The sequence below is a fragment of the Lonchura striata genome, chromosome 7 (genome assembly GCF_046129695.1).
Source record: "Lonchura striata isolate bLonStr1 chromosome 7, bLonStr1.mat, whole genome shotgun sequence".
In the NCBI taxonomy this organism is placed as follows: domain Eukaryota; kingdom Metazoa; phylum Chordata; class Aves; order Passeriformes; family Estrildidae; genus Lonchura; species Lonchura striata.
In genome coordinates, this window is record NC_134609.1 from 13733462 (window position 1) to 13747768 (window position 14307).

The 14307-nt window shown below is 42.6% G+C and overlaps 1 protein-coding gene across 8 annotated transcripts in view; it reads right to left on the minus strand.

Moving 5' to 3' along the window:
- Positions 1-14307, minus strand: part of PAX2 (paired box 2) — an 82776-nt gene that overhangs the window by 15271 nt on the left and 53198 nt on the right. For all 8 annotated transcript variants that reach the window (XM_021547997.2, XM_031505242.2, XM_021547957.2 and 5 more), the window contains exons 6-7: positions 9870-10045; positions 7939-8065 (exon numbers count right to left, since the gene is read on the minus strand). In XM_021547997.2, the coding sequence (XP_021403672.1) occupies positions 7939-8065; positions 9870-10045 (303 nt within the window). The remainder of the gene's footprint in view (positions 1-7938; positions 8066-9869; positions 10046-14307) is intronic.

The following is a 14307-nucleotide window of genomic DNA, read 5'->3' on the forward strand; positions in this document are numbered from 1 at the left end:
CTGGTATAACTCCTTTCACTTCTATGCTGAAAAAATTGCCCCAGCAGTGAATTATAGCTCCAAAGCATGTCACTGTATATGAAATCAATTGATTGATCTATCTATCCATCTGTGAATGGCACAGTCTCATTTTTCATTTTAACCACCTCAAACTTCAGCTGCATCTTTTATGTTTTCAATTTTGATTTTCCCCATTCTCTAATTCTTTCATATTTGTGATGGAGAACTTGCCCCTGCCTATCCCAAGTCCCACTACTGCCAGCAATCTGTGGAGCAGTGCAATTTTGGCTTGTCTATGTTTTGTTGGGAGTGTTTCTTAGTAAGTCTCCTTCACTGAATCCCAAGGTATATCTTTCTCCTAAAGCTGGAATACCAACCTGTAATCAAATGAGAGGGGAGTGGAATAAGTTTCCAACCCCTTTCCCAAGCAGCAGAAATCTATTCCTGCCTCGGTCTCCTTTATTCTTCTAGAAGGCGAACAATATTCTTGTTTATAGGTGGCAAAGAAAATCACCCACTGTTATGGTGGGGGAAACTTGAAAGTCATCAGGGTGGGGAAATAGCTGGAAACATAGCAGAGGACAACATTTTGTGAATCACCTACTCCACTCTTTCTGACTGTATTTTCTGAGTTATGGTTGTTTTACTTCCATTCTAACCCCCTCCTCTGTTATTTTGGCGGAGAGCAAGAACTGATAATTTCTAGCCTAAATTCCTGCTGTGAATGAAGGGATTTTGGCCAGACAGAGTGAGAGGAAGATTCACAGCTTCGGGTTCCTATGGAGACTCATCTCAGCTTTTATCATGCTCTCTCCTGCTGAAGGGAAGGAAGTGGAGTGGGTGCTGGTTGCAGGACTACATAAGCTGCTTGGTTTTTATTGCTAGTTTCCTAGAGAATAAGCTATCTGCATCCAGTGCTGCTTTTCTTTATAGTACACAAAGAATACCAAGATGGTACATCCATGCATGAGGGATGACTTTTACACACCCACTCAACCCTGCTTACCATCTTGACAATATTTCCTGTTCTTTGTCTTTTTCTGAGATCTCTATCAAATATTTGTATGACCCCAATGCCCCACCCTTTACAACACATATCCTTACAGCATTGCTTAGGGATCACTCTTTTATCTGTGAGGAGCTGAGTCCAGAGAAGAATACTCAAGTTAAGTGTAGGAACCCTATGCCAAAGCTGAATCTTATCTCAGGCATTTTGAATTCTATCCTTCCACCCACCTCTGAAACATCTTTTTCTGTATTTGTGTTCTCTATTCCTTAGAAAAGTTTCATTGTGATAAACAGAATGGGACTGGGTCCTCAGAACTCATGGACTGGTGTGTTTACACTATAGGCAGTGGAGTTACATCACTTCCTCCCTTGTGATGATTTTGCCTCTAATTCCAAAAGCCATACAAAAGACCAGATAGGACTCACACAGCATATTGTTTGCTTTTGCTTACTGTCACATCAAAAGAATCACTTTTTCTATTCTTAGTTTCCTATATTTTCTGTTGTGAGAGCATTTTGCAAGTTGAACATAAAATAAATACTGTCTTGTGTTTTTTCTCTTCTCTGATCACAACAGACCTTTGCTAGAAGAACTTATAGGTGTGCTAATAGTAACCTGCTTCTCGTCATAACTTACTTGTCCTCCTACTGACTGCAGAGTGAACCTTGGGTGTTGAGGTTTTTTTCTGTTTGTGCACACATTCATTCATGTTCTTAGCCCATTACATAGTTGAGTACATGTTTAAAGAAACAACCTTGGGCTGCTTTCCCCTAAGAGTCAAAGCTGTTGTGACCGCATCCCACATCAAATCTTGTAATGTATTTTCTGTATTTTTTCATTAAACTGAATGTTATAAATCTAGATTTTATGTCTGATCTGATAACTGCTGCTTTTTCCAAGTAAACTGACCTGCTAACTCTATATATTACTTTGAAGAGAAAATTTTATACCCTTCATATAGAGTAAAGCATGGAGCTTCCAGTAGACCTGTGATCTGGACTTACTCTTTGAAGCTACTTGAATACTGATTAATCACTTGGGAACTCTACTGGAGTCTATTTCATGTGGGTCTCAGTACATTTGTTTAAAGATGGAGCTAAAGAAGGAAGATATGCTTTGAAGTCCTGGGTAGAGGGGAGTAAGATGTGCATGCAACTTGTGCACTTTAGAAACAGAGAAGTTCAGTGGAGTCCCCTTTCTTGAGTCCCAGCCCATTGGATTTGGCAAGTTCTGCCTGTCTTGAAATGTAGCACGTGCTTCTTCCTTGTTGTTTCGTGATTTGAGTGTTACCTCTTAAACAAGATGCTTTGGAAATATACACTGGGCAATGCAAAACGTGTTAGTTTTTCATGCAGTCCTCGTTATAATAGCTCCAAGGTTTCATCGTAATGGTATTTTACTGATCACAAGATATAGGATAGATCTTCCTTGGTAGCCCACAGCAGTTGTAAACTTAAAAAGATGGGACAAAGATTACTCTAAGTTCTCAATTTCTCTGAAAGACAGCAGTGGGCAATTTTGGTTGTACAAAAAGTGGGCCTGATTAAATCCAGTACAGCTGATGAACACCAAAAGTTATTAATATCTGCTTAACTCAGGTATAGAGCACAGTCTTCGCTACATTGGGCAAATGTCTACATCATAAGAATTTTTATCAAAATTGTACTCATTGGATCCTTCATTTAACCTCAGAAGAAAAAACAAAACTTGAATTGCTGGAAAGACAATATAATACAATTATTTTCTCTAAAAAAGTCCCCTTTTGTCCAGCAGCATAGAGTGTGGCAGCCTGCAATGCTGTCCTCTTGCTGAAGGAAATTGGACTGAGAATGCCAATTCACTGCTATTGTCATTATATGACATTATTTTCACTCACTGCTATTGTCCACTTAAATGCTAATTTAAGGAAAGCAAAGATATTATTTCTTTTAGGCCCATCCATTTCTATGTTCTTCAGTTGGATATGCCTTTAAAGCCCACCAGCTGTTTTTTTTCAGCATCATAAAGTTACTGTCAGTGAAAATTTCACTGAATGCATACAAATAGTTTATATGATTCCTTCCCCTCCACCCCCATTCCTGTCTGTTTCAGGAATCATTCATCTGACCATCTATCACTCTCAGCCATTTGGTCCCAGAGAAGAATACTAACACCTTTTGCTTTTACAAAAAAAGACTTTGACTAGATAAGAAGATATTATCTCTTTTTAAAGAGGGGAAACTGGTAATTAAACTTGGAGGTCCTGTGGACTTCTGCTTTTGCCAGTTCCTCATCTTAAATACGAGAAGTTTGCTCACAAAAAATACTATCTTCATTTTAGTGAGGCAGGATAGTAACAGCCTTGTAGCAGATGCATGAATAATTATCATATTCCATTCTCAGGGCATTGGAGCACCCAGAGCTGTGCCCAAGAGGCTGTTTGCCTGCTGGTGGCTGCAGCAGTTTGCTAAACAGGTTTTTTTAAGTCAGATGAGTCAAGCCCTGGCCAGAGAAGTTGCTCGCTGGGATCAGAGGCTAAAGTAGACTGGAATAAGACAGGAATTTTTCACCAGCAGAAACAAGGAAAAGGAGAAGGAAATACTTCCACTCTCACTGTAATATTAGAAGTACAACTGAATGTAATGGTCAGTTTTAGTCATGATTTAAAACAGCAAACTGGATCAACTTGTCTTACATTTCCACTGTGAGACTGTTCTCTACAAACTTGAATTTTATGGGATGTAACAAATATTTTGACAAATACAAAATTCACCCTAAACATAGTTATTTCAGTTTTGCTAAGTAGATGAACTACATTATGTGCACATTTATTTAAGCAATTATGTTGTTTAATATAATTTGTCTTCACATATTATTGCATGGAAAAATAGTGAACGATGAGTCCATATTATTATTTTATTAGATTATTAACTTTTTACTTGTTATCTGTGTCAAGTTATATTTGGATGGAAATTAGAATTAAATTAAAAACAGTATTTGTAATTATTCATGCTAATTAAATAAAATGACCATAAGTTCCCTGACTTCCTAAATATACTAGAACAGAAAAAGCAAGCTTTTCTAAGCAGGTTTTGCATTAAAAACATTATTTAAGAACCAGAGGAAAGGACAGCTATAAGGAGGAATTTGGATTGGTTTAAGAGCCCTATTTTAAAACTAATAGATTTCATCCTTTCATACCTACTCTAATGCACTTAATTTGAGGAAAACAAATGTTTCTGCTTTTTCGCATGAGAGTTTGTTTCTTCATTTTAAATGACCAGGTTACTGAACTAAATTCTCTTTGTTTCACTTGCTAATCTGAAACAAAGGAAATAATATCTTTTCACCTTGCAGGAGGCTAAAGTTCTCAAAGGATTGTTTAGCATTTCAGAAAATCTTTCCAAGTATCTAGCCAGTGATTTCCCCATGATTAGCATCACAGCTTTCCTGAAAATTGGATTCTGTTTGAATACTACTTTATGTCTTTCAAGTATAGCAAGCATCCCTTTTTGTCAGTAATTCCAACTTTTTTGCATACATTCATGTATGAATTTTTTAAAAATTAACCTGAAAAAAACCCCTGATTGTATGCCAGAGAGGGGAGGTCTGGAGGAAAGTAAAATCCATGAACTTTTTTCTCTCTGAATCTTCACAAGGCAGTTGAAAATTTCTGCATTGTCTGTTCCATAAGAGGGACAGCAGGGTAGGTTTCCTAGCCTAGTGTCCAACAAGTCACTAAGTGACAACTCATTCACGGACATTCCTTGCACATTCTTAATAGGGAGAAATAAGGATGATCTGTCTCATCCATAGTAAAAAAAATGGTTTTATTTACTTGCTTTCAGAGATTTGAGTAATAAGTGAGCCATATGTTAGTAGAATGATTGTCTGAAAGGGAGTGTTTGATATTGGCAGTACTAGGCAAGGCTGGGCTGTACATAGCTGTGGTGCTAAGCTGTGTCTTTGAACAGGTGCCCAAGACTTTGGGGAAGGCCTTCTAGCACGTTGAAGAGGTTGCTGCCTGTTTTGCAGCATTTCCACCTCTTCAGTTCCAAGAAGCTCCCAGACAAAGGAACTTCAGCAGCACTATTCCTTAACTATCTCACTACATTTCATGACGTTAGGTAGGTACATATTTTGAGGGTTTGATGGCTTTTGGAGGGGTGTAGTCTCAGAATGGTGTGAGCTGGAAGAGCTTGCTGAGGACAGCTAGGTCATGAGCCAGAGAGAAGGATTTTCTCTTAAGTCTTCAGAAAGGAAGAGTTTCTGAAGACTGTATGATCTGGTATCATACAGCTATGGTTTGGAAAGACCTAGCTATGCTTTTTTCTGTCTGGGAAGACTAAGCTGAGGAGACTTGCTTGTAGACTGAAGCACTAAATCTCACATTGTGAAGTGACTCCACACAGAATTTGTACCCTGAATGGGTAGGTTTGTTTCACTATTACGCCAACATCCCTTCCTGGGAGGAGGACCTGGGTGATACTAAAGAAATCTGCATGCCTCTTCCTTAATTTCCTAGCTGGGGTAGATCAGGAAGCAGGACTGAGTTCCTCACATCTCTGGTCCTTCCTGAACGCATTGTCCAGCCCCATAGCAAACATATCATGAATCATTCATCTTTAATAGATTATGCAAATTGAGAACATCGGATCAATGAAGATCAATACCTGCAACCATTTAATTGCCAGCAAAAACATTTTAAGAATGAGCATTATTTGAAGTCCTTTCTTGGGTAATGGCACCATTAATCCAAACATTGGATCTTGGCCTAAGTGTACGGGAAAAATTCTCCGCCCCTCTTCCCCTGATGCCTTTCAGGGTGTTGAGGGGCTTTTGCTTCCCCTTTTAATTTCTAGTTTCTGAGTTTCTCCATCATTACCACCAGTGAACAGCTCCCAGTGCTAATAGTTCTGCTTTTGTTCCTCTGCACTGATTGAAATGTCGCATACAGATTGAGATGTTAGTGCTAAGTTGCCACCTGGGAATGTCAAGCTGGGTCTGAAATGAACTTTTCTCACTCTTGGATCCAGATGGATCAGATGGGGATGTTCTCAAGCTGAGCAGGGAATGTGGCAGGGAACAGAGTAGGGGTAGCACAGGGTGGGAGGGACATGATGAAAATTTTGTTTCTCAGCCTATAGTCTATTCTGTAAGGCCAAATCTGTCTCCTGCTGTGCCCTTGTGAGAGTCATGTCCAAGGCTTGTGTAGTGGTCCAGCCTTCAGGAAGCCTCCTCTCACATTGACATGCTAGAATGCACCATCTTCGCTTAGGCAAAAGGACCAAAAAGACTTATTTTCATGGCCTCTTTGAATCTTAAACTCTGACTGTAGACACATCACCTTTACATTTAGCGGTGGGGATTTGCCTTGCTCTCCTACTGGCTTTCCCCTCAAAGACGAAGATATTTCCTGTAAGAGATGTGGATCTGCCAAACAGTAGATGAACAACAGCTGAGTTTTACAAATACAAAGAAAGAACAATTTTGCCACACCTAAGCCATTTTTCCCTGGTTGGCTAAAAACCTGCATGGCTACAAGGATTCTGAATCAAGCCTGTTAGCTGTAAAAGCCATGAAAAAGGTCTTGGATGTCATACTTTCTAGACATTTCCTGAATAATATAGTTCATCTCCCATGTGATTTTGTAGACACACTGGATGTCCACTGTGCTTGAGTTAACTCTTACTAATCCTTCCTGGTCCCAAAGTTCTTGGTAGCCAAAAGTTGTATGCAACAATATGCCTTTGCTCAGTGTTTGCTGAACAAGAAATGACTGCCTGCCTCAGCCACGAGCTGCCCTGACATCAGGGGTTATTAGCTGGGGCTTCTGCAAATAAAAATTGAGATACATATTCCAATGCTCTTGATTTTGCGCCACCACGGAACAACTTTTTGGTCAAGGGACAAGAAGCTTCTTCCCTTGCTAACAGGACTTCAACCTCTTTGTCATGAGTTGATTCTCAACTTCTGCCACAAGGTTTCTAGAGGGGCTACAAAAGTTGCTGAGAAAGGGGGATATACCAAACGGGGCAAGTCACTTGAGCCTTGCAGCCACTTTAGCTACCCGGGAGGAGATATGCAACTCTGTAGCTGTGTGAGCAGCCACTGATGGCAACTAAGGCCTCGAGAAGAAGTGCTGTGGCACCAGAATACTTCCTTATGGCTCTAGACACAGGACAGGCAGCCTACACCAGTAATCAGGACAGTATGGGAGTGACCCATGGCCCCAGGCCAACCTGTGCCACTCAGGTTCTGCCTGTGGCACCAGTAAAAAGGAAGTTTCAGTGAAGCAACTGCTACAGGATTGCCTCCTATTTCTCTGCATCCCCATTTGTCTGGTTTCATATGCTCGCTCGCAGTTTCTACTCTCCCAGACACACCTGAGTTTAATGTACCCACACATGAGGAAAGGCTGTGAACAAGTATTTTTGCCAGCTTTCCTAGGAGACTCGTAGACCTGAGGAGGAGGGAGTTTAGCAGTCACAGTTTAGCAGATTTCAGTTTTTAATTTGCAAATGCCCCTTCCAAGTGACAGGGCTGAATAAAACTTAAACTATTATTTCTCCAAAAGAAAACCAAGTGGAGATTGTGTAAGCCGTGACCCTGTTGTTCTCAGATACAAAGGAAAACAATCACAGTGCATATTTGGACATATTTGTCCTTCACCAGCATCCCAACCTTAAGCCCCATCTGGACACACAAGTTCGTGATTCACATCTGGGTTTGCCTATCTTTGTTTTACACCTGAACACATCTAAGTGTACCCAAAACTGCCAACACTGAATTTCAAACTTCTGTTGAGCTCTTATTTTCCCCACAGTCTTTCTGTCTCTTTCCTTGTTTGCCACAGAGGGGTATCTTGCATTAGCAGAAAAAGCAGAAGCTAATGGTGATGAGGGAAATAAATAAAAAGCTTGGTTCTGCTGTTTGGTCAGGCAGCTTACCGGTCACCACAGGGTACGTCTGGGGTCCTGACACATTTGTCCCCAGGTCTGGGTTAGCAGAGGTGGATAGACTTGATTTGACTTCATCGAGACCAGGGGTCAGAGCTGGGAGGGAGTACTCATTGCCCTGGGGAAGAGAGGAGAAAGACAGCTCGCTATTGATGCGATGGGAGAAAGGGAAGGGTGTACAGATGGGGGGGAGGAAGAGGAGAGATGCAAACCCTTGCACAGATGGAAGAGGAGGAGGAGGAGGAAATGGAGAAGATAAAGTGACAAGAGGGTTGAGGGGGATGAGGAGGGGGTGTTTAAGGATAAACTGTCCCACCTGCCTGCTTGATGCTGTGAAGGGGAAGAGAGGTGAGGGATCTGGCCTGTTATCTGTGGTATGGCTGAGCCCTCATTCATTGCTGTGGGGATGGGGATGGCTATCTGTGCCAGCCCACAGGAAAAGAAAGGGGAAATCCACATCCCCTCCTCTTGGCTGAGTGGAGATGGAAGGTGTTTACCCTGGTGACAAGGACAGCTGGGGCATAGGACTACAATGACATGACTAGGACAGGCTGTACGAAGCAGCCAGAGTTGGCCCGCTGTCACCAGGGTCTCTGCCTGGGTCGCCTGTCTCCCCTCCACTGTTACCTCTGTCCTAGCATTTTAAAAACAAAGAAGTCTCATCCCCTGCCTCTGTCACTCTGTGCATTGGGGTATGAAATTGGGGAGGGGGGAGCCACATGGCTAACAGAAGGGTGGGAGGGGGAGAGCCATTGAATCTGAAAGGGTGTCCTGTCCGAAAGGCTCTGGTAATTGCCTTTTTATTGTGGCAGCCTCCAGACCAGACGCGGGAGCTGGAGAAACCAGGAAGGCTACAAAACAGCAGGAAAAGTTGCTCTGATTAATATTACGTTAAATTAAAACTGATTTTCTGCTCTTTCTCCTCTGTTTTTTTCCATGCACTTCCCCAGCCCCCTCCCCACATCTTCCCCTCCTCCAGCAGGTTCTATGCATGCTGCCCCCTCCCCACCCCTGTCCCTGCTTGGCTAGGACTGCCTAGTCATTTCCAATTCCTTCTTGTATTGATCTTCCTGTAGAAATCAGTTTTGTAATTAGCTGCAAATTAGGCCTTCTACTGGGGGTGAGCCTGCCCCCTGATTTATCACCAGAGTAATTCGCTGTGATCGGAGAGAAATTAAAATGAACTCAATTAGGCTTTGGATTTGCTTTATGGGCCCTGCTCAGAGTTTCAGGGGGAAAAATGACTGTGCTGGTGCTTAATAGTCTAATGAAAGTAAATAAAGGTTATTCATTGTAATAAACCCAGGGACTCTGGGATGAAGGGAGTCCACAGCCAGCCTCTCCTTCTCTTCCTTTGTTGGTTTATGGCTTGGGGCGGTTTAAAAAGACTTTTGATTTTCATTTTATTAAGACAAACAGCTTTTGGGATAAAAGGCTGGGAGAGCGGGGGAGTAAAGAAAAGGTAGGCAGAGCTGCAGAAGTGTGGAAAACTATGTTGGAGATAGAAGTCAAGTCTCAGCTTTGGGCCATGAAGGAAAATAATCCATTAAAACCCAACCCTATGGCTTGTTGGTCACCGGTGTGATCTCAGGGTGCAGGAGTTTCTATGCAGTGCTGTCTGCCAGTGAACATGGATGGAGGGGTAGGCATGCTCATGGCAAGGTACAGACAGGTCTGTGTGCAGAGGGAGAAGGGAGCGTAGGGAGAGTACAGTGTGCATGTATATGGCAAGTTTACCAGAGGAGATGAAGCTTGTGTATAAACACAGTGATACAACTAGACAGGGCTGTAAAAGGTATGTGCAATAATGGGTCAGTGTCAGTACAAGGGATGGAGAGGGGGAGAGGGACTTTGGTGCGGGAATCTCCCTGCCATCATCCACTCAGTGCCTGCAGGTTCCCATTGCCAGGCCAGGCCCTCACCTGCTCAGATTTGATGTGCTCTGATGTTTGAAAGACGTCAGGGTAAGAAGGACGCTCAAAAACTCGATCTAAAGCTTCCAGCTGCTGCTGGGTGAAAGTGTCGCCACGAAGGTGCTTCCGCAAACTGTCCACGCTGCTCTGGGAATCTCCATTGGGAACTGAGCCCTCGGATACATCTGCAGGGCACAGACAGAGAAAACAGGGAGTTAGCACCACCCTGCCTTGGACTGGTAACAGATGCAGGACAAGGACAGAGCAGGAAAGAGGGACACTCTGTGCCTCCACCCAGGTAGTTGTGCCACTCCTGAGGGAAGAGGAGGCTGCAGGGGTCCAAGAGGAGTCCCTTCCTCTCTGATGGAGTTGCCAGGCTGTTCCAGTGGGTTCTGTGGGATTCTCCTGCCCAGGATGAGTGAGTCTGTGGAGAATGGCGCTTAGCTCAGAGATGAGTTTCGGTTCCGCTGATTTTCAGTGTTAAAAATTGCCAAATCTCCACTGCTGAGCATAAAATGGGAGCAAAGCACAGCGATTAGCATCGCTAGAAGACCACTGGAGAGGCAGTTCACAGAGAAACAAGAGTGCTGAGGATGGGCTGTACTGGAGAGGACTGAGGGAGCCTGCAATGGGGAAAAGGCTCTCTTACAGTTTGGAGGGGAGCCAGTCTCTGTTGTAGCTCCGCAGTCCTATGAGCAGCTACCACTCTTATAATTTCATCTGATCATATCCTAGATGAGCCTTTCATCCTCCTTAGATAACAGGGAAATCTGGTTTCTGACTTCATGATTCACCAGAGACAAATCTCTGTGGGGCAGTTGTCCCATCCAAGATATGTTGGTTTCTGTCCCATTCACCTATGTGTAGCTTGTGATTTATTGTGACCCATATCTCTGTTATAAAACTCCCTCCAAAATGAGATGAATCTTTGTCTCTGCCCATCTCCCTTCTTGTCCAAAATGAATTATTGTATTACAAAACCTAGGTGGGAATTACAAAATTCCCACCTGCTCAGTGGGATTCAGTCTTCCTGGTATTACTTGGTTCTTGCTAAGAATATAGCTGCCTTCTGGTAGAAGCTTCCCTAGAAGTGCATCTCTGTCCCTACAGCAGCCCTCCCTACTGCAGTCCAGTCTCATAGAAGCGCCTCCTGCCATGCTCCAGGGTGTCTCTCTTTCTGTTGTGCCATCCCATGTCTCTTACAGCCCATTCATTCCCTCTGCTGTGAGCCTATTATAAATGCCCTGCCCCATACAACATGATTTTTTTTTTTTCCTGTGATAAACCATCTGATCACCTATCTGGGTTTGGGTTTAGTTTGGTTTGTTTTTTCCCTCTGTTGTCCCCCAACTCAAATGAGGTGCATTTTTCTCTGTTATAACCCCTTTTTATCTCAAGTGAGTTTCCTGTTATTAGCATCTGTCATATCCAAGGTGAGTATGTCTGTTATAACCTCCTGTCCCAGCTGAAGTGAATCTTCCTCTGTCATAATCCCTCATCTCATCTGAGGCAAGTCTTCTCATTATAATCTCCTCCAAATGTGCTGAGTATCTTTCTGCTGTCACATCTCAGCCTAACTTTGGTGTGCCTGGTAATAATCCCCTCCTTTATCCATACTGATATACCTCCACACTCTCCATGCTGAATCCTTACTTACTGTGCTTCATCAGACACAAGTCTGGCTGCCTTATCACCTGACTAACCTAAGATCAGGTTCTCCCTCTTGTGCTGTAATTATCTTTCTGGTTTTTCACTAATATGCCTCATACTTAAACCTTTCTTGATGGCCTCCAGTCTGTGAATCTCAGAAACCTGCTGTCTCAAGAAATTGGTCAAGGGTTTTGTATAGACCTTTTCCTTCCTCCATGCAATCATGAGGTGCTCATGGACACATGAAGCTCCCAGGAGCCTGGAGTGACATTCACTGTGCAGCATCCAGAACAATACCATTCTGCTGCTTCCTCTTTTATCTCACAAATGCTTTAGCTCAGTGCCAAGATGGTATTTTCCTGGCACAGTTAATGCCCAACTGGTGGCCCAGAGTTATGACTAAGCCTGCTGCCTTCTGGCTATGAGATATATCCGTTTATAGGTGATTATACGATATGATATAATCAATAGTACATTATATACAGTAGCGTAGTACAGTACCACTCACAAGACCATAGAAAATATTACATATTGATTTGTCCCTGCCAGCAGCCTTCCCTCAAGCAGCCTTTTCTCTCTTTCTTTACCACCCCAAGCCAGAGCAAGGCTGTTTACTGGAGTTTTTTCCCCAGGCTTATTTGCCCAAGAGAAAGTTATTAATTTCCTGAAATCTGGAGTTCTTGACAGATTTGACTAAGAAAACAAAGCAAGGATCAGGCTTGGTGGACTGCACACTGTGTGGGTCAGTACAGTTTTCATGTTTTAGATGGACTGGGCTGTTTTTGCAGGTATTGAATTTCAGGAGGACTAGAACTCTGGTCTTTCCCACATAAAGCTAGCACAGAAATCCTGGGTCCAGACTCAAAAAAAAAAAAAAAGTTTCTGTATCAGCTTCAACCTGTCTGCAGTCTCTGAAGCTGTTTGGGGATTTTTCCATGTGTCAGTCAATGTGTGTGATCATACACACCATGATGCTAATACACATGGGTATTTTTGCAGTAGATAATTATTCTGTTATTCTTTAGATTCTGCATCACAGTACATACCTGACCAGGCATTTGTCTGTAGCTGCTGGTTTTGGCTATACCTGATTTTCAAGGATGGCAGCCTTAAACTCTGCATTGTGTTTGGTGTTAGTGAACTGATGTACAGTAAAACTTTTACTGCTTGTCATTAAACTAGATTTTACCCTTAGTGAATGGCCCTGAGTGGTTACACAGATTTGTGCACAGGTATTTGCAATTCTGTCTGCCTTCAGAGCCCTGTGCACATGTGTCTCCTGCATGTTCACAGGCCATGCCTTTGTGTGAAGAAGCTGAAATCACAGCTTTCCTGAGTCGCTGTAAGAGTCTCTTTTCCTTCATTTATTCAGAGGCCCTTCAGATCTTGACAAATCTGTCACTCTAAATTTGCGGGAGATTATGGTGCTCTCTGCCTAGCACGGAGAGAGGTGATATATGATATCTGCTGCCCCTATTGATTGCCTGATCTGGTGGCAGAGGGCTGGCGAAATGAACTTGAAATGAACATCATGCCTCAACTCATTGTGCGTATAATACACTACTTAATCCCACATTTTTGAGCCGCTATGGAATTCAATTGATCAATCATGTCCCTCTGATAGTACTGTTTTAGGGGTTATTGCTGCTCTGCTCACTGACCTTTCTATTTATTTATTTATTTATGTCAGTGTGTGCGTGTGCATGTGCACACATAAGCGTGTATGTGTATTTGGGAAACCCAGGACCAGCTGATGAGAGAGAATCTGTACAGACTGTGGGAAATAAAAGATAAGGATGAAGGAAAGAGAAGAGTAAAGAATGGGGTTAAATAAGAAATAAGAATGATCAAAGCAAGAAAATGGATAGAGAGGGATGCAAAAGTTGTAAGGAGAAAGATAGTGCTTTAGTTTAGGTGGAAATTCCTGGAGGGGAGAGGGAGGAAGGAGGGGGATGGGCTACTCTGCCCTAGCCTAGGCTTTAAAATCTGTGAAAGCAAAGAAACTTTTGACAGAGGCCTGTAGGGTACCTTGAGGCAGATCTTGTCTAAACAGCTTGCAGTAGTATTTGGCTTAATAATGGTGGAATGCATGAATCTCAAACTTCACAGAGCAATTATATGAATTGTGTGCATATATTTTACTTATGAAGCAGAGAAAGTTCCACAGAGGTGATCCTGAAAGACAGATCTGTATGTCTTGTGTTGCTAAAGTTGAGACATTCACAGTCACTGATCATTTTATTTTCTTCAAAACCAAATGATTGCAAGTCTCCTGAGTTTGTCTTCTGGTGTCAAAACCTACAGAGGATTTGTTTTCATTTTTTCCCTGAAACTGCAAGGACCAGACACTTATATCTGGTTTTAGATCCAAGTTACAATTCTCATCTAAGCATATGACTTTGTAAGCTGGACTATCAGGAGAAGCTTCAAATAGTGTAATACACAAAGTATGAGAGCTGACAGCCATGTGGGTATGAGCAAAGGTGGCAGAAAAGAACCAGAGAGGACTTTGGATAAGAGATGGAGTTCAGCAGAGGGCTGTGGGTACTAGTGAAGAAAGGGCTTACAGGGAAAATTTGAATTGGGAAAGATCAGCAGATCCCAGGAGGAATGGCACTGTGGTGGGCAACAGTCACTTCAGCTGATGAAGAGCAGTGCTAGGAGTAAAAGCTTAAGGAATAGGTATTTTCCAAGAAAGGAGATATTGGAAGGAGTCCTGTTCAAAGAGGTAAAGGAAAACTTCAGCTGCAGGATGTCTGAGGATGACACCTGGGTAACTGTGGTAACTGTACCCAAT